This window comes from Nilaparvata lugens, chromosome 7 (assembly GCF_014356525.2).
Source record: "Nilaparvata lugens isolate BPH chromosome 7, ASM1435652v1, whole genome shotgun sequence".
NCBI classification, from domain to species: domain Eukaryota; kingdom Metazoa; phylum Arthropoda; class Insecta; order Hemiptera; family Delphacidae; genus Nilaparvata; species Nilaparvata lugens.
In genome coordinates, this window is record NC_052510.1 from 15,119,027 (window position 1) to 15,138,939 (window position 19,913).

The 19,913-nt window shown below is 34.1% G+C and overlaps 1 protein-coding gene across 1 annotated transcript in view; it reads right to left on the reverse strand.

Annotated features, from left to right (window-relative positions):
• Positions 1-1,169: 1,169 nt before the first annotated feature.
• Positions 1,170-19,913, reverse strand: part of LOC111063000 (exonuclease 1) — a 31,834-nt gene continuing 13,090 nt past the window's right edge. Inside the window, exons 4-10 of the mRNA XM_039432146.1 lie at positions 19,008-19,223; positions 17,851-18,129; positions 14,719-14,896; positions 13,761-14,013; positions 10,588-11,550; positions 8,544-9,004; positions 1,170-1,811 (exon numbers count right to left, since the gene is read on the reverse strand). Coding sequence (XP_039288080.1) covers positions 10,746-11,550; positions 13,761-14,013; positions 14,719-14,896; positions 17,851-18,129; positions 19,008-19,223 — 1,731 coding nt within the window. The 3' untranslated portion in view covers positions 1,170-1,811; positions 8,544-9,004; positions 10,588-10,745. The remainder of the gene's footprint in view (positions 1,812-8,543; positions 9,005-10,587; positions 11,551-13,760; positions 14,014-14,718; positions 14,897-17,850; positions 18,130-19,007; positions 19,224-19,913) is intronic.

The following is a 19,913-nucleotide window of genomic DNA, read 5'->3' on the forward strand; positions in this document are numbered from 1 at the left end:
ACCGTATAAGTTTTTAAACGCATGAAATTTTAGATTAAATCCTATCTAGGAATACAAGAAAAATCTGAGCTTCAGGAGGTGGGGGATGGGGGTACATTCTTGAAAACTTTGGTTTTTGGTTCTGTATTCTTGGAGATAAGAGATTTGAATCAGATTTACTTTGAAGACTACTGAAAAATGTAGGAATCATTGTCTTTGTCCGATAATCATATTTTTTCTATTAGACTAAAATTTCAGCCAATTGAAATAGTTGAACCAAACTCTTGAGGTTCCTGGAATATTCTCTGTATGAAGCACAAACACGAGTGCGGGATACCGTGTACTCTGAAAGCCCATTTTGTTGTGAAGTCGTTCAATACCCCTGTTCTGGGGTAAATATGTACTGGTTCTATAAATATTCAATTGAATTTTCTGATATTTTTATCAAGAGTATATAAAAAAAACAAATGTATTCTTATATGAATCAAGTATAACATTTAAAGGAAAGCAATTTTCTGAGCTCTCTGTGGGGGGGGTGTCAATACCCCCCCCCTTGAGTCACCACTGCTATAGGCTATAGTTGATTTGTATTAGTTTGGATCAATTAAATCAACTTCAATCAGGACAATCACAACAAAAATTATTGTTGAAATTACCTATATTCCAGTTTGAGATTTCTTGGGGCGTGATCAAATTGAATGCGTATGAATTATGCTGCCCTTTTGAAGATAATTCGCAGCAGACTAGTTTGGAACTTATAAAACAACTTCACAACACAGGCTATAAAATTCTTCAATTGTCTTCCCAAGGAGATACAAGGCAAACAGAATTCCAGATTCTACACAATTGTTAACATTTATCTCTCTTTCATTTTTCATAAAAATTATGTTATCAGCTTTTATAAATGATACAAACAGTGTTTCGGGTATTTCAACTTCCAAATATTAATTTGTACAATTTACAAAAATGGTACATACAAAGTGCTATTCAATATGAAACCTTGGAAAGTTCTGCATAATCAAGTGAGTAATCATTTTTAAAGAATGCATTTTCTATAAAAACTACCATATCTACTTCTTTTGCGATCACACTGTAAGGATTACGGTACTTATAAAATACCTTACCGTAACGCACTTGAATAAGGGAAAGTGTAATGTGATATTTCAGTATCTATATGTAATAAAAATGTATTAACGTTGTCAAGTAGTTTTTATTTCAAAAACAAGTACAAAGTATATAATACAATTTTCAACAAAATATTCCATAAACGTTTCACTAAATTAATAATCCCTTAAAAGTAGGCCCACCTAGTCACAGTTTTGTCAAAGCAGAATCTTCTACTTCTACTATACTTATATCTATTTTCTACACTTTACATCTATTGTTTCTTTTGGACAAAAAAAGTTTACTATCACAAAATGATGAGAGCTTGTGTAAGTCACAAACAAAGATTTTCATATTGACTTGATAACATTACTTGTGAAATAAAATTATAATACTGTTAAAGAAATACCACAGCTCAGTAGATACTTAAAGAATTAAACTGATTTGTAAATATGAAGGAGGATAACTATTCAAGTTTTAAAGTATATCACACAAATTCTCATTACTACTGGTCAACATTATTGAGCGAACCGAACCATTACATATATATTTGAGAGAAAAAATTGAGAAGTCAGTCTTGAAATATGGCAGTAGAATATTGTAATACGACTCCTTATCACTTTTAACACACGTTTGGTATAAACGAATAGTATACTGGACATTATTGTGTATAGATCCGGGGCTTGGATATTCTTGTAGTACTCATCTATTTACACTCCAATTTTGGCCTGAAAAATACAATAAACAATTAGAAGCGGTTGAGTTGGAAATAACAATAACATTGGAAGAATTTATTAGAACTTACAGTTAACGAACTGCTGAAATATTAATACTACAGACTATAATATAATTAGACAGTTTCATTCTTGAAATTTCCTTCTGCTATTTAGTTCTCCGGTCAATATCTTCAGCAGAAATCCTTAGTTCTATACTTCTCTCATAATGGCTTTCATTGGATATTTGAAATGATTACTATACAGTAGTAATAATAATAATTTGATCAGGATAATGATGAACATTATTTTGCATCTGTGGAAAGCTTTATCTAATACAGTACAGTAGAGATAAAAGGTTTAGCTAAAGTCTAAAGAGGTAGTGTAGTGTGTAAGCTTATAGTTTACATTCTGGCAATCTGTAATATCACAACAAAACGACGAGCTCTGCTAGCTTGTTGCGCGAATTTTACTACTTTGTCGTCTAATGTTTCCAATTAGGCGCAAACTGCATGAAAGTGGGAGCAATGACAACGTGGACCGTAGACGCTAACTTAGCACTAACGTGAGACCTTGAGCAAAAAAGTGGCCAAAACTCACTTATTTTTGGTTATTCTCGGAAATCTGACTTACACATATATAATATAGTTTTGGGGGTACAGGATTCAAATCCGGAAGCATACTTTTTCTATCTTTATTTATAAAAAAGTTAGAATTTGAGTGGAAAATAGATGAGTAATCAATTGTGAAATATGAATCCGCAACTTGTGCTGCGGTACATTGGACTGGCGCAAGCAACAGCCGATTTGAAATGTTGTGGACCGTTTCCATTATCACAAGTTCCCGTCATTCAATCTCTAGTCATGTTGCAGCGCTGAATCTGTGGTGATGGAAACGAGGCTGTAGAGAGGTCTTCAAGATTCTGCCAGAGGGTTTTCATGAACGACTGAACTTGAAAGTCTTAACTCGATACAAAGGTTTCGTTTGGTTGGTGCTAATTTAGGCCCAATTTCACCAAAGTTGCTCAAACCACCGGTTTCGGAACTAACGTTCCTGGCCGAACAGTAGTTTTGTATGCTGATGGATTTCACCAGCACAAACTGACCGAAGATTCAGGAACCGTCGTTTTGGGGTATCGTGAAGGCAGTGAACTTGCTTGACGTCATTTTTATAACCTAAAAACTTCGTTGAAGAGGTTGAGTGGGAATGCAATGCAATCCAAATTCATTGTTGTATCAAGTAGAATAGACCTATAGAAGCTTTTGAGAAGCAACAATAACCATGCATTTTAATAATTTGCGATTATGTTCAAAAAGGCATTCAAAAAAATCTAATTTTTTTGGTAAGATTATAATTTTATTATATTTGGAAAAATTAAAATGAGGAGAGGTTTTCGAAAAACCAGTTTTTCTTTAATTTCTTCGCTCTCACAAGTCTTATAACTTTTCAACGATTGATGGAACAAGAATGTGCTAATTACGAGCTTGTAGAGCATTAAATTATCTTCCATTTAATGTATAATTCAACTATTTCACGCATTCCCATACGACTGTTTCACCAGTTTTCACCAAAAACAGTTTCGTTAAACTGTTGGTTTGGTGTTTGGTGAAATCGGGCCTTGGAGGGTTACTTTTCTTCAGTTTTCAATGCATTTTTTTTTTAATTTTCAAGTAAACTAGATTGGAACTTGAAAGGTCGAATTTGAATGTTTTGTAAATTCCGTACAAAATTAGTTTCAAAGAACTGAACTGAATTATTACAATAATTCTTATATCTTAATAACTTCTCCACGTGGGAAATGATTTATATTATAAAGAATTTTCAGATGGTTAATGTAAACTTTTTTAGGACTAATTGATAGGAAACGACCATATACGTACAAAAACGTACGAAGGCTCAGCTTAGTATCTAAAGTTTTTTTTTTGTAGAGAGCTTTAAAATTTCGCCAGCGATACGACCAAAATCGGCGTTTCCAGTGTTTTTTGCGTTGTCTCTGGAAAGAGCGGGGGGTCCGCCCCCCGACTAGACGGTTAAGGCGAGCGAAGTTAGTCTGCTGGCTAGTCACAGAAAAAGCCCAAATCAAAGCATGGGCATAACGTTACAACTTTTTGTATATCCAGACAAAAAAAAACGATTAATCGGGAATTTGAATAATGTGAATATTATTCGGGAATTCGAATAAGGTGTTAAAAATGTGACAAAATATCATCTGAGTCTTTTTATAGTTTTCAGATATTGATACTCGCTATCAGCACTATAACTTTGGTTTTGCAGGCAGCGCCTAATATGTTATTTTGATTGACCAAGTTACTTTTCGAGTATGTATATGGATTGATTATCATTTTACTCAACTTGTATTAAGGACTAGCTGTCCCGGCGAACTTCGTAAAATAGTTTAATTCATCTCATGACAAACTTTAGCTGGATGCACACCTGAGGAGGCGAAATGCGGCATTTTATTTATATAGATAATTAAATAATGTACTAAAAATGAATTAATTCTGAACACCGAAGACAGCACAATTATTCGAAACAAAGCAATGTCTTTAGAGCATGTAAGTCTTTAACCTGCGACCGCACTGCTGGATGGTTACTCACAGAACAGTCATTTTGTTTTTAGTCGAGGCGTTTAGAATAAAATACATGGGCGGTTATGGAGCAGCACACACTCTTGTCTACTATCTACCGACGGCTGTTGTAAGACGCAATGATTATAACAGCTGATTTTTATTTCTGTGTGTGGCCAGCTCATAAATCTTCTCCCTTAAGGATTACATGTAAACTTTGAAGGACCGTAGGAAAGAGTCCTGAAGTCGGATTATAAATTTGATAGGCCATAAACCTGGTCCTGAACATAACGAACACAACTAGAAAAATCATCAAATTCGGTGCACACATAAAAAAGTTATTGAATGTCAAAATTTGAGGCTCGATTTTTATTTATATAAATTATTATTATGGAAAATAAAATTTGATTTGATTATCTACTCTACAATCGTCCATCTGAAGCACAACTCTTCATGTTTTCATAGTTTACGGTATTCCATGTTTCAAAGGATAAGTAACATTGAAATCTTCTGAATAAAACTGTTTTAATCATACCTATTATAAAAAACATGAATTACCTCAAGTAGTCAATGTCCAGAGCGTAGGAATCGTGAATAGGATGGACTTTGCCGGTTAAAGTATTTGAGTGCAATCTTATCCCTTTATGATGAACCAAACATGTCATATTATCACTCAACTACTTCCAGAACCACTTTCAATAGTCAAGAGCTGACTTCTGTCTTCATGTCGTATCTTCTGTCTACAAATTTGTAGGCATACTGCCTACATATCTTTCATATTTTCAAGTCAGGAATAAAGTATTACATAGTTTAAATTATGAAAAGTTTGTTTTAATACCAGGTGAAAGATGCCAAACTATGAAGGAGGTACCAGTATGAAAAAGTACAACTTAGAAATAGTAAAAACACTTTAATTAGCTTTACCATCCAGTTTATTGAGACCTTTTTCATGCAAATCAACAATTACGGAATGGAAAGTGTCAATTCAAAACGAATTTCTCTAATACCTATTGCTTTATTACCTTTTGAAGATGTAAGAATTTCATTTGAAATAAAATATGGAAATATTTGTTCATGATTTTCAATGTTTGAAACATTCTCAAAGACTGTATTGTTGAATTTTCCATCATCCGCCCAAATAATTCTCACTGTCTCCAACGAATGTAACTTGATTTTGGGTTCGTTTATTAAAGTTATATATGCAATAGCTTTTCTTATTGGGTCTTTCATTTCTGTTATATTTAAAAGGATTTCATACTCCATTCCTTGATATTCAAAGTGGTGTTTCCATGCCCCCTTTGTAAAAATAAATTGAAATTTCTCAGCTTTGTTTGAAATTTCCAGTATCTTTTCCGCTGATTGCTGAGTATTTTCGTCTTGCATTTGGTTATGAACTATTCCATCTTTGTTTTCGTTGTCTCCATTGTTACCCTCTTTGTTTTTTCCTTCTTCTTCTAGCCCCTCTCTGTTTTCAACGTTTCCTACTACGTCTGTAAAAAGTCGATGCTCTGCTTTCGCACTCAATTTCTGAGGCCATTGATCCTTTTGTGATCCCAAAAACTTTACAGAAATTAGAAGTTTTTCCTCAGCGGTGAGCAGATCAGAGTTGAAAGGACCTTCCAAAAATTGATCTTTATTCATTGTCAAAAACCGTATATGCCTTGTGATAGAATCAAAATGTTCTCCCAGTTGTTGCAAATCAATGTTTCTGCGACCAGCCTCTGCGAGCACCCATTTTTCTGCATTTTTGAAGACCTCGAACTCAGATTTCAATCGCAATGAGTCCATTTTCAATATTGTTTCTAGTGTGTAGATTTCAGCTGATAAAAACTTGTCACTTTCCATTATTTCTCTAGTTTTGTCTTGAAACACCGCGCAACAAATTGTTTCAATATGTGGAATGTTATTGTGACGTGAGAATTCATACACATCGATCACTTCCGAAACAGAGATATTGTCTTTGATGTAATTTACACACATTGTCATCAGGTCAGGAATTACATATTTCCAAGAAGCCAAATACACAGAGCATGCATAAAGACTTGAGGTGAAATCAATACTTTCTGTGTAGAAAAACTGTTTCATACCATTGAATTCATCAGCTTCGACGTCCTCTATTTGAAAAGTGAAGGCATTCTTGGATTCATCGTAGAGCATGGCTCGAAAAACAGGGCTAGAAATGCCGAACAACAGTTTATGTCCTTTGACTCGAAACTTGTCTTTTCCAACTATGAACTCACAATCACTCAAATCGTCGTTGTTGAGACAAATCTCAAACTTACTTTTCAATGTTGAGGAAGTGGAGCTCATTATAATTGTTCATTGAAGCTTGAAGACGTTTTAAAAGAAGTCGAATTAACACTTGAACTAACCATCGAATTAATAAAAACACTCCACGATTATCGTTTCATTTATTCCGATGATAACAGTTGATACTTGTAGCCAACAGAAATATTTTGGTAGTTATATTATTATGATACACTTTCCAGTTATTTCCGTAATAAGTGAATATTTATTCCATTTGATGAAAAAATTTCATTATGGAAACATAACCTATAATCAGACAAAGTAATTTTCTCTCAAAGCAAGCATTATTGTACTGCACTCTTGTTCTTGTTCTAGTGGGGATAGTGATAGTGATAAGAGAGAGAGTGAGTGAGAGGAAGAAGGGGGGAAGAGAGATAGTGAGTGAGTGGGTAAAGGGAGAAAGAAAGAGAGAGAGAGAGAAAATGAGAAAGTGAATGTGAGTCAGCAACAGGTCGTAGAGTTTGAGTCAACAGGAATGTGGAACTTGGTCTTGCTAGAGTTCTTCCAATACTTTACTCAGATCGATACTTTTGTTTCGATACCAAGTACTTTTGGTATCGATACTTTTGTTGCGATACTTACTTGGTATCGATACTTTTGTTTTGATAGGTACTATCACAGAATTTAATTAAACGGTTGAAAAAAGTTTTTTTTCAAATAATTTTAGTTATTCTGTAGAAACTCACTCTATTTTGTGATAAAATGTTGTAAGAACCGTCAAATTAATCACTTAAAAATGCTATAAGCAAAAATTTCATTTTTTTCATCAATGTTTCAATAAACATGCAATATAAGCTAGCAGCACAAATTCAACAATATAAAGCAATAACAATAATTAAATCGAGATCAATAATTAATTAAATTTTATGATTCCAAACTTCCAGAATGGAATTAGGCTTAGCCTAATTGGAGCACTTTCGAGTTGCATTGAGTTAATTTGCAACTTTGAAATAATTTTGTTGAGACCAGAGTCTGATTTTGGTGAAAATTTGAGTTAGCTGAACCTGGGGCCTATTTCACAAAGGTACAAGCATTGTTACCAACCATGTTTACGGACAAGTATTTGTAGTTGCAAGTTTACAAATACTCACGTTTCACAAAAATTTATGATCTACAAGTTTACAATTTTACAAGCCTACAAGTGCTCCAATAGTAAACATAACCTATTTTGATGATAATTTCATTTTTTCATGCTTTAAAAAAGGTTACTTGTACTTTTTAATAAATTATTTGAAAGCAATACAATATTTTTTGTACAGTCCACTTCATTGATTGCTGAATTTGTATACAGTATGTAATGTGTATATAATATAGTATATGTACTATATACAATGTATACTATATAATTATACTGTGTATATATACTATAGTACACATAACCTATGAGATAACACATTAGTGAATATTTTGGAGATTTATTAAATTTAATTTTTCAATACATATATTTTCAAAATAATGAATTATAGAGGGATATAGGGCATTTTTTAATATTGAAAATAATCATTGAATATTTTAAATAATGTTAATGATCACTTGTAAAACCTTTACATAGCTTTCCATTTCGGTAAAAATTTCATAGTTACGAACAAGTAATTTTTACAAAAATTATTGACTGCAATGAAAATCTTTGTGAAACAGGCAAAATCACTTGTTCGTAACAAGCAAATCACTTGTAAACTTGTAGAAATTCATTGTAACAACAAGTTAACAATTCTGCTTTTGTGAAACACTTGTAATCCTGGTGTTCTCCAAAACCATGGTTGGCAACAAGACTTGTAACCTACTTGTACCTTTGTGAAACAGTGTGGGTACTAAACAACTACTGATAGATAAGGAATTTCAAATTCATAAAATAACGACAGTTTTAACTTACTTTGGTTGTAATGTGAACATGGAGAGGAGGCTTCTTTGAGAAGAATTGCCAGAAGAGCTTGGCGTAGTCGACTTTTTCCCCAATCCTACTGAACGACATTTACCCTTCACAGAGCTACCTTGTTTCTGACCTCCACTCGTCTTAGATGCACTTCCAAATGGACTTTTATCAGGTTTATTATTCCCAAATGGGCTTCTTTCAGATTTACCACTTCCAAATGGAGTTTTGTCACTGCTTCCAAATGGACTCTTCTCAGGTTTACCGATTCCAAATGGACTTTTATCAAGCTTATGACTACCAAATGGACTTTTGTCTGATTTCAGACTTTTGGATGGACTCTTCTCTGAACTAAGACTGCCCAATGATAATTTCTCCTGTTTCCCATTTGAAGTTTCTAGTCCACCAGTAGACAACTTCGGTTTTGCTGGTGTGGATAGTATGGAGATCTGATCTTTTATTTCCTGAAACATTAGAAGAGGATCCATTTTTAACCAATCAACACAAACATATTTGTACCGTACAATAAGTAAGAAAGTGAAATAAAGTCAACATATTTCTAGATGGATAGACGCCAATCATTACATGCATGCAAATACTATCAATCATTTTTAAGAACGATAATTTCTGAAAACATATCAGGCTGATCTTTTTAAACAAGGTTGACTAATTTACAAATTGATTTATGATCAATTAAAGAATTAAACACTTCAATAGAGCACTAATTGAAGCTGCTTCCTGCTTCACAAAAAATGTTCAAAATGATTGAGAGAAGAAATCATCTCACAATTACTGATTGAGGTTCTACACATCTAGGTACTGATGAAAATAAATGAGACATTGCATTTGTTCAAAAAATTAATAATATATTAATTTTTTCCTCCACCTACTGTCTAAAGTACTTACTTTACTCCCTGAAACATAATACTAAAGTGTCACTTTTTCGCTCTCGGTAGTAAAAAACAGAAAAACTCCCTAGGGAGTAAAAGTGACTCCATTTAAATAACATGGGAAGCATCTCTATTTTAAAAACTTACATTATAATAGGTTAGAAGGTCTAAGCTCAGATGAGAAAGCATAAAGAGGTGTCTGTCATTGAGTCAACTGAATTCAATACCACAACCAGAAATTTGATCAACTCATGAAATATATGTTTGTATGATATTATATTCTTTATATTAGTAGACGATAAAAATTTATACAATTTTTAAAATATATTACTCTATTCAAAATACCAGCCAACAAATATTTTTGATCTGCAATTCAAATCGGAACCGCGTGATCTGGAGTCAGCCATTTTTGGTAGACACCCAGCTGATATAATTGTTACAACTTTTGCCGATAGATAGCGCAATCGGCAGTGCCAATCAGACGACCGGTTTTTAGGTTTTAGATTTTAGGTTATGTTGTTAGGAAACATTGTCACCAATATGTAAGTTATTAAAATGATTTTATTTGCAGTTTCTATAAAAAAATGTAGATGGAGGAAAAATGTTGTGTACATCACGAGTGAAAAATACTTTTTCTCCCTCAGGAAAATTGTTGCCCTCGGCTTCGCCTCGGGCTTCAAACTTTTCCCACAGGGAGAAAAAGTCGTACTTTTCACTCTAGATATACAAATAACTATTAATTTCGTTAATTTGTATTTTAATTGTTGATTATTAGGCTACTTATCTACTGCTTGATCATACAACATGAGGAGTAAAAGAAATGCGTTTCCTAACCAGGAGCTGAGCTTGCTGTCTATAAATTCAACAAAGGTTTATTACAGGGCAATAATCGCAAGAGCAGCACCATATACCCATCTTACGAATTCCATCTGTTCTCAAGGCTGGGTTCACATTATCCAATAAAGTTTACTGTCTCAATGGCAATTTTTCATTTTTACAATTTGTCCGATTTAGAAAACATTAACTAATTTGATTCCTTGCTAACAACTTAATAAAATTAAAAATAGATTAAATTAAAAACTAAATATTTTTTTTAAATAAAATTCATGTAAATTAAATATTAAATCAGCTATATTGACGCATATCAGTTTTATTACCTGATCCATCTCACCAAAGTCAGTAATACTGTCCCTCAGCAAGTTGAATTTTGGAGTGGAGTTCATCGCACTTTTCTGGCTACTATTCATCTTGAAAGGATTACTTCGTCTGCTGACAGGAGCCGGTGTTGTCTGCTTTGCACTGTCATCATTTTCTTTCAAAGGTGTTTCAAGTCTTTCATCTTCATCCTCAGTTTTGCTTGAGGCTGGAGTTTGAAGCCCACTAGAAACTCTGAATGGCGTTTTAGGTGTTCTAGGATCAGGTTTGTTGGAGGCAGTACTTTGGTCATCAGTGCCATTCCTCGAGGTGTTTGAGGCATATTTACACTATTGTCGGCATTTTTCCTCGAAAAAGGGCTCTGAAACCCACTATTAACTGCTTTAGAGCTTTGCAGAACTTTTTCAGCACCACTGTTACTTTTGAAACCAAACTTTTCGTGAAACTTTTGTTTCCAGGTGAATGTAGAAATACTGGATACACTTTTCGCCGAAGATTGGCTGCACTCTTCTACATTGTCAAGTTCGAATGAATTGGGACACGAAACTCCTGAATCATTGTCCCTATCCTTATCAGTGTCCTTGACTTCAGACTCCTCCATACTATGTTCCGTGAACAGCGAGCTTCGTATTGTAACAGATTTCTTAGTAAGTTTTCTGGGCGATGCTGCTTTTCCACAAGATTTCCCGTCCTTGACTTCATTTTCCTCCATACTTAGTTCCGTAAATAAAGAGCTACTTACAGTAACAACCCGTTTTCCGGGTGATAGGGGGGTTTCACGAGATTTTCTTGTCGGGGAAATTTGTGTTGTCAAAATGTTTTCGTCCAATTTCTTCGGAGATGATCTTCTGGTGAGCTCGTCAACGTTGCTGATGTCTTTCAAGGTGTCCTTATCACTGCCAACTGGTGTTGAATTGGCACTACTTGCACTTGTTCTCAGGATAGGAGAGCTCGAGTTGAAATACCTGGAAGCAAACAATAAATTTATGAATTTTGGAAATAATTGATTAATTATGATGTTATTTTCGATTATTGTAAATTCAAGAAGTATTGAAACCAAAGTTGTATACTTGAATTTTCAATTTATGACTATCAATTTTGAAAATTGTTGATTTTGACATTATAGAGTTATCAGAGTTATAGAGCTATTCAAAACAGATATCCATTTTCGATATTGAAAATCTTAGTAAACTTTCAGCAGCTGAAGAATGCCAATTTCATGGAATTATATGTTATCACTCGCAGACAGTCAACACTCGACTATGATGATCACAATCCATTGTTTACCATCCAGTTGGAAGGAATCTGGGAGTAGTAGTAACAGTCTATTAATAGATCTGTACAGAGTAACATATAAATTATGTCACACTGGGCTTTCCAAGGTTGATTCTTCTGATACATAAAGAGTTTAATTACAAGCGTAGAGTAAAAGTGAAGAAATTTCTTGGTCTCAACCAAGGTAATAAGAATATTCTAAATTTCTTTGTTCTCAGTTGCATATCACAACAAAAAATAACGATGGAATTTCTAAAAGTTGCAAAAGTAAAAAGTTTTACTCTGGATGCTACAAATGCTAGTAGTTCTGTGAACAGTAGACCTCGCGCAGTTATAAACCACAGACTCCTCTGTCCATACTGTCCATCAGAGTAAATCCTGTCTGTATGTCGTGTCGGCGAGATATCGGTGTGAAAACGGCTTATGGCTGTTGGTGTATCAAAAATGCTAATGCATCAAAAGCTAATCTCCTTCAAGACATACTGGCAACAGGACAGCCCGAGTTCAAAGCAGAAAAGTTACATTAAGATATTGAATTGCATGTTTCATGGCATGCAATTTATAATCCATCCAGCTGATTTATTATCAATAATCCTATAGTCTGATTATTACTTTCCTTGCCCTATTACCATAGGTAAGGAAAGTATTGCTTTCCGAAAAAACTTTAAGGTACCCCAATTTCTAAATTTCTATACGTTTCAAGGTCCCCTGAGTCCAAAAAACTGGGTTTTGGGTATTGGTCTGTATGTATGTGTGTGTGTGTGTGTGTGTGTGTGTGTGTGTGTGTGTGTGTGTGTGTGTGTGTGTATGTGTGTGTGTGTGTGTGTGTGTGTGTGGTGTGTGTGTGTGTATGAGTGTATGTGCGTCTGTGTACACTATATCTCATCTCCCAATTAACGGAATGACTTGAAATTTGGAACTTAAGGTCCTTCCCTTATAAGGATCCGACACGAACAATTTCGATCTGATGCAATTCAAGATGGCGGCTAAAATGGCGAAAATGTGTTCAAAAACAGTGTTTTTCGCGATTTTCTCGAAAACGGCTCCAACGATTTCGATTAAAGTTATACCTAAAATAGTCATCGATAAGCTCTATCAACTGCCACAAGTCCCATATCTGTAAAAATTTCAGGAGCTCCGCCCCATCTATGCAAAGTTTGATTTTAGATTCTCAATCGGCAGCCTTCATATATACAATTTAAACGAAAAATTTCAAGTGGAAAAGATTGAACATGAAAATCTCTGCAATTGATGTCTAGTAACATATTCACCTAAAATTGAAAATAAGCACGAAATTCGAGAAAATGTGATTATCCAATCGCAAACGGTTGGCAACTGTTGATTCTATAAAATGATTCACTATGAAGAGATAGCAGACCTCGTATGTCTCCAACGTTATTGTCCTGTCACCAGCTGGCTCAAATCTTTGAATAGTAGACTTGAGATGCGCGGGAACACTAGCGTCCGGTGATCAATTTTCATAATGGCAAGGAAAGTTGTGTGAGTGCTCCACACCAGATTTTTACTCTAATATTGGCATATGAAGGAGGCTCCTTTTTCTTTTTATATTATCCTTGAAATGCAAAATTTCCAAAAACGTTGTATATACGTCGACGCGCAATTTAAAAAGGAACATAGGCTACCTGTCAAATTTCATGAAAATCTATTACCGCGTTTCGCCGTAAATGCGCAACATATAAACATTTAAACATAAAGAGAAATGCAAAAAACGTCGACTTGAATCTTAGACCTCACTTCGCTCGGTCAATTATCATAATAATGGACCACATTAGCATATTCATGTCACATTACTGCATTTGCTTAATAGTTGAATTGCTCATAATTCGAATGAAACTCACAATTAGATTTAAAGAGTGAAGGACATCAATTTCCAACTTACCTGCTCTGTACTTTCACTTTTTCATCCACAACCGTGTTTCGTTGCTTTTTCAATTTATTGAAAAATTTACTTTTGGCATTAATCTTTCCCAACAAAATCGGTGACTTTCGACTTTCATCTTCTTCTCCTTCAACTTCCATTCCGTTGTCAACACCAACAGCTTCACTTTCCTTTGACAGACAGACCTTTTTGGCAGGTTGTGTGACAGTATTCATTTCTTCATCAAACAAGATATTTTCAAAATCTTTGTCATCTGTAAAAACATTTTTCATTATAGAAACGATTTTTAATTATTTTGTATGAAGAGACTTCAATCTGTTTTATATATTAATATGGAGTAAAAACCAATAATAATTTAATAAAAATAATGATTTTTGTGAATGGAAATTGAAAGAAAGAATGTAATTTCTTTCTTACACAGTCTATCGCCAATATCTTCCATGTTTTTGTTATCATGTCAGTATATCAATTATATATTTGGAATGTGATAATTTATTGTATTTCATTAATAATAATCTCTAATTGCCAATGAATTAATTGCAACCAGAGGAGTTTATTGACAAAACATATACATAATTATTATATTATACTTATAAAAGTTGCTAATACTAAACTTAGTTCTAATTATGATACCCCACTATAATAATATGTGTCGGGTTGATCATAATATTATTTTCTGATTAACTACAAAAGATAGGATAGTAATGAAAATCAAAGTGAATTACATTGAAAAGATGAAGTAATGCCGATTTAAAAAAAAATGTAATTTGGTAATTTTACGGAAGTCAATAATTCTATGAATCCAACTCAATCTATACCTTTAAAAGCCGGCAAGATACACACTGAAGATAAAAGTAATGCTTTAATGTTAAGATAAAGTTTCTAAATTTAGAAATATGTTAGTACGAAATGCTGAGAAAAGTATTCTTTAATTGAAATATGACAAAACGTTAGTTACCTATTAGATTCGATGTTTCAAATTCGATTTTTGGATCCTGTATAATCTGTTTTCCAGCAGTAGAAGGTGGGGGCTTCGCTTTTACAGGTCTAAACTTTGGTTCCGTTATTTGGAAATTTACCTCCCAAATGCTTGGATGGTTCGATTGCTTTGTAGTACCCCATTTCTTTTTTACATCCTGAGAAAATAGATGAAAAAATGTGAGAAAAAAAAGAAATATTCAATATACAGAATGATTTAAAATGAAAGTCAATTTCAAACAATTAGGGCCGGTTTCCGAGCTCGGGATTTGGCTAAGTTCTAGACTTTAAACAGCTGAAGTCAGAAAATTGGCTTTCTGAAACGGGGCGTAGTCGCAGTGAAATGACGAACTATTTTTAAATTAAAAGTCGAAAACTAGAAAATTGAACAAAAAATTAAAGAGAAAATAGTGTAAAGTTTCAGCTATTGCGAATTATTTAGGAATGTTTCATTTCGTCAAGGAAAAAGTTTCTAATTCACCGAGCGAAGTGAGGTTTAAGATTCAAGTCGACGGTTTGGCATTTCTCTTAATGTTTAAATGTTTATATGTTGCGCATTTACGGCGAAACGCGGTAATAGATTTTCATGAAATTTGACAGGTATGTTCCTTTTTTTAATTACGCGTCCACGTATATACAAGGTTTTTGGAAATTTTGCATTACAAGGATAATGTAAAAGGAAAAGGGAGCCTCCTTCATACGCCAATATTAGAGTAAAAATCAGACTATAGAATTATTCATCATAAATCAGCTAACAAATGATTACACAGATCTGTGGAGAAGCCAGTCTACTGCTGAATTTCCATAAGGTCTATAGTTTCAATCAGCTTCTTGTGGATGAGAATACTGCGTGAGGCCTACTGTTCACAGAACTACTAGTTATAGAAATGAGGAAATAAAGATTATCATAAAAACTGCGACTACGCCCCGTTTCGGAAAGTTAATTTTCTGACTCCAGCTGTTTAAAGTCTAAAACTTAGCTGAATCCCGAGCTCGGAAACCGGCCCAATTATATTCCTTTTCAAGAACGGTGCTTCCAAACCAATTTCACATCAAATTACTCACAGGAGCATCACGTTTATGATGGTGTATTATAAGTGTTCTGTGTGTCCAACCTATGAGGCTTGGACGGCATCTACAAAAAAGGAATATCCATAAACCATAGTTTGTGGAAATGCATAAAAAACGTTCACTTGAGCGAAACTCATTCTTGCTTCATTGCTTTATGAGGATTTTTGGTTCCTCCTATACAAGCGTTATGACGATTGACTTCACCGCTTAAATGATGCGTCGCCTCATTGCCATGGAGGAGATTCGCCTGGTTTTTCAGGCGAAAATGAACATTATCTGTGCATTTCCACAACACCATGGTGTATGGACCTTGCTTTTTGTAGATATCGTCCGAGCCTCAAAGGAAGAGCACATAGAACACTTAGCAAGTCATATCGATCAAGGCAGATCGATCTTAAATAAATTATCGATTTATTTATTATATCAGGCAGACACAAGACATACAATATTTGATAAACTAAATTGATAGCAATCTCCAAATCTCTTTGCAGGATATTCGGTTCCGTATGAAACATAAAAGTCATGAGACCCATTCACGGCTTAAATATAAATCAGGCTAGGAGAAACATTACCGTTAAGGACTAACACTATCATTTCCTTGATTTTCAACTAACAAATGTAATACTCTACCTGAATATAATACTCTGTATATAGGCTAATATGAATGTAATACTCTGTTATTGAAATGTAATATCATTTTAGAGGAATAAAAACCTCTAAAAATCTCCAAATTAATAATGAAAGCACCAAGATGTACTGAAATATCACAAATTTTATTTGATAAAAACACAAACATGTATCAACACCTATGGTGGCCACTAATGACGGGACAAGTATGTTGAACATGTGTGTGCACACATGTCGTCATACATTGTTGTGTCATCAAAGCGAAAGGCTTCAAAAAACGTTTTTTGAGGTTAGGTTTATGTATCTTCCATTTTTTGTTCTTATTTCTTCTTCGCTACTCTATTTGAGGCAAATTTTTTGTATTATTGTAATTCTAGTGTTTATTCCAGCATTAACATTTTCAGAGGTTTATGTCAATGGTTGTTTATTTTATGTTAGAAGCTGTTTTGATACAACTTTTTTTTGCTCGAAGCCTCTCGATGATGACACAACATGCATGACGTGTATATGTGTACACACATGTTCAACACACTTGTCCTGTCGTAAGTGGCCACCCTAAGACAATAGACGAGGATTACACCGTAGGTATTGAAACATGTTTTGTTTATTCATTTATCACATTGTGTACAAATACTTGACTTTTGAAAAGGCACAAAACAGGCTGATGCCCAAAACTGTTCCATTTACAATTTATACTATAGCAATGTAAAATTTTGTAATGTAGGAAAATACAAATTTGCCGCCATACAAAAACTATGATTTTCGTCGCAATGTTTATTTATAATAGTTGACTACATCTTGGTGTTTTCATCTATAATATAATAAAGGTAAGAATATTGTCTTAAAATTACTTCACTTATATGGGCTACTTTATTCAAGTTAATAAAAACAATATAAAACTTGTAGTACCCTTTTATTAAAATATTTTAAAAACTTTAAAACATTTTAACGAGTTTTACTTAATTTTCATTTTAACATTTTCACTAACTAGTTTCGACCTACTTTGGCCATTTTAAAGTTAAAATGAAGAAAGCCATTTAGCTTGAAAATGGCCAAAGTAGATAGAAACTAGTCGTTAAAATGGTTCAATAAAAGGGTAATACAAGTTGAATATTGTCTTATTCATGTACGGGATAGGAAATTCACGAATGACGCATCATCACGTCTGAACTACTGAGCTGATTAACTTGAAATTTTGCATAAAGACTGTTAATTTACCGAGGATGGTTATAGGCCTACTTTAAATTCTTCAAGATTTCAGTAGGTCAAGTTTCCAGTTTGTCAAGTTTTTAATTAGACTCTTGCGGAGCACGGGTTACCTGCTAGTCAAGAATAAATTATATTACTATACCTCACCAAACCCTGTGTCCGAAGCAATTCCAATTTCAATTTTTCAATTTACTGAATCACTTACTTGTCTCTGGTCAGGGTTCCAGTCAGCGACCACTTTGAGGGTGAACGGATCCAGGTTGCCGAGGGCCAGCTGATAGGCCTCATCCTCGGGCAGTGGTTGGGGCAGTCGCAGCTTGGGTGTGCTGTCGTCGATCGGAGTCAGCGGCATCACCTTGCGTTGCATCGTATCGAACACCGGCTGATGCTTGAACATGGCCTCCGCGTGAACAAAGTTCTCTATGTACTCCTTGGTAACTACTAATTGCGGCATGTTCAGGTAGGAGCTCATACGTGGCAGAGCCTGAAAAAAACGCAATCACAAAAATTATATAAAAATATTATGAATCTAGGAGGAAAGAATGTATAGTGAAAATTGAAAAAACACTATTTTATTTTTACATATCCATATTTATCAAATTTGTACACAGGAAATCCTGTCCTCCTAATTTTCAGTTATGGAGAAATTTTACAATATCAATTCTTATTCAACAAATTTTATAGTGAAAATAGTGTAAAACAACTATATTTCAGTATATGTATATCTAAAAGTACAAAATACCAAATTAAACAATAAGTAATATTGTCAAAATAGTGTAAAAAATACCGCTATCTAAATTGTAGTAGAATATTTGAATGAATAATCACTTATTGAGAGCAAGTGAAACACAAAAACAATATAGAGCTTGTAGTAGCATATTTAATTGGAGGATCATCTAATGAATTACAATACTGACTGATATTGATACAACCACATATACTAGAAGACTATGAAAACTAGAAGACAACACAAAATAGTGTAAACTATAAAAAATGTATCTAAGTTGTAGTAGAAGATTTAAATGAATTATCACTTACTGAAATACAATACTGACTTAAATTGATCCAACCACATGTACTACTGTGCTCTTTGGATACAAATCACAATGCTGTTTCGGACTTACTTTTCTTTTTAGGGCTACTGAAATTATTGAAATACAATGAAAGTTATCAAGTACGCCTCATGAAGAGTTGAACTAGTTGTGTTGTGATAAAATGACCGTTATTTGATAACAGTTATTGTGTTTCAATGTGTTATTTGGATTTGGTTCAAGTTTACACTGAACAAAAAAATCCTAGAGCTCATGAAATTAGCCAAATCTTAGAAACAAGCATAAAACAGGGAGGGTGAAAATAGCTCACCCGTTCAATGTCGGGATCCATAGTACGTGTAATGAAACGACACGCTTTGCTGAGACCGATGCCGGGTAGAGATGGTAGGTAATCGCAGCCGGAGAGAATGCACATGCGTCGGAACTTCTCAAAGCTGTAATTCTCCGGTCGACATTTCATCGACAAGTGCAGCTTGTCCTGATCGACCAGCAAGCCACCTCCGTTCGGGTCCAGTTTGAACACTACCTGAAACGTCATAGGAATTTTTGAAAAAATCTGGTGTGGCGCACTCACACAACTTTCCTTGCCGTTATGAAAATTGCTAGTGTTCACGCGCATCTCAAGTCTACTATTCAAAGATCTGAGCCAGCTGGTGACAGGACAATAACGCTGGAGACACACGAAGTCTGCTAACTCTTCATAGTGAATGATTTAATAGAATCAACAGTTGCCAACAATTTGCAATTATTGAATAATCACATTTTCTCGAATTTTGAGCTTATTTTCAATTTTTGGTGAACATGTTACTGAACATTAATTGTAGAGATCTTCATGCTCAATCTTTTCCACTTGAATTTTTTTGTTTAAATTGTATCTGAAGCCTGATAATTGGGAAATATAAAATCAAACTTTGCATAGATGGGGCGGAGCTCCTGAAATTTTTACAGATATGGGACTTGTGGCAGTTGATAGAGCTTATCAATGACTAATTTAAGTTTAAATTTTATTGAAATCGTTGGAGCCGTTTTCGAGAAAATCGCGAAAACCCCTGTTTTTGACATCATTTTCGCCATTTTAGCCGCCATCTTGAATTGCATTCGATCGAAATTGTTCGTGTCGGATCCTTATATTGTAAAGACCTCAAGTTCCAAATTTCAAGTCATTCCGTTAATTAGGAGATGAGATGTCGTGTACACAGATACACACACACACACC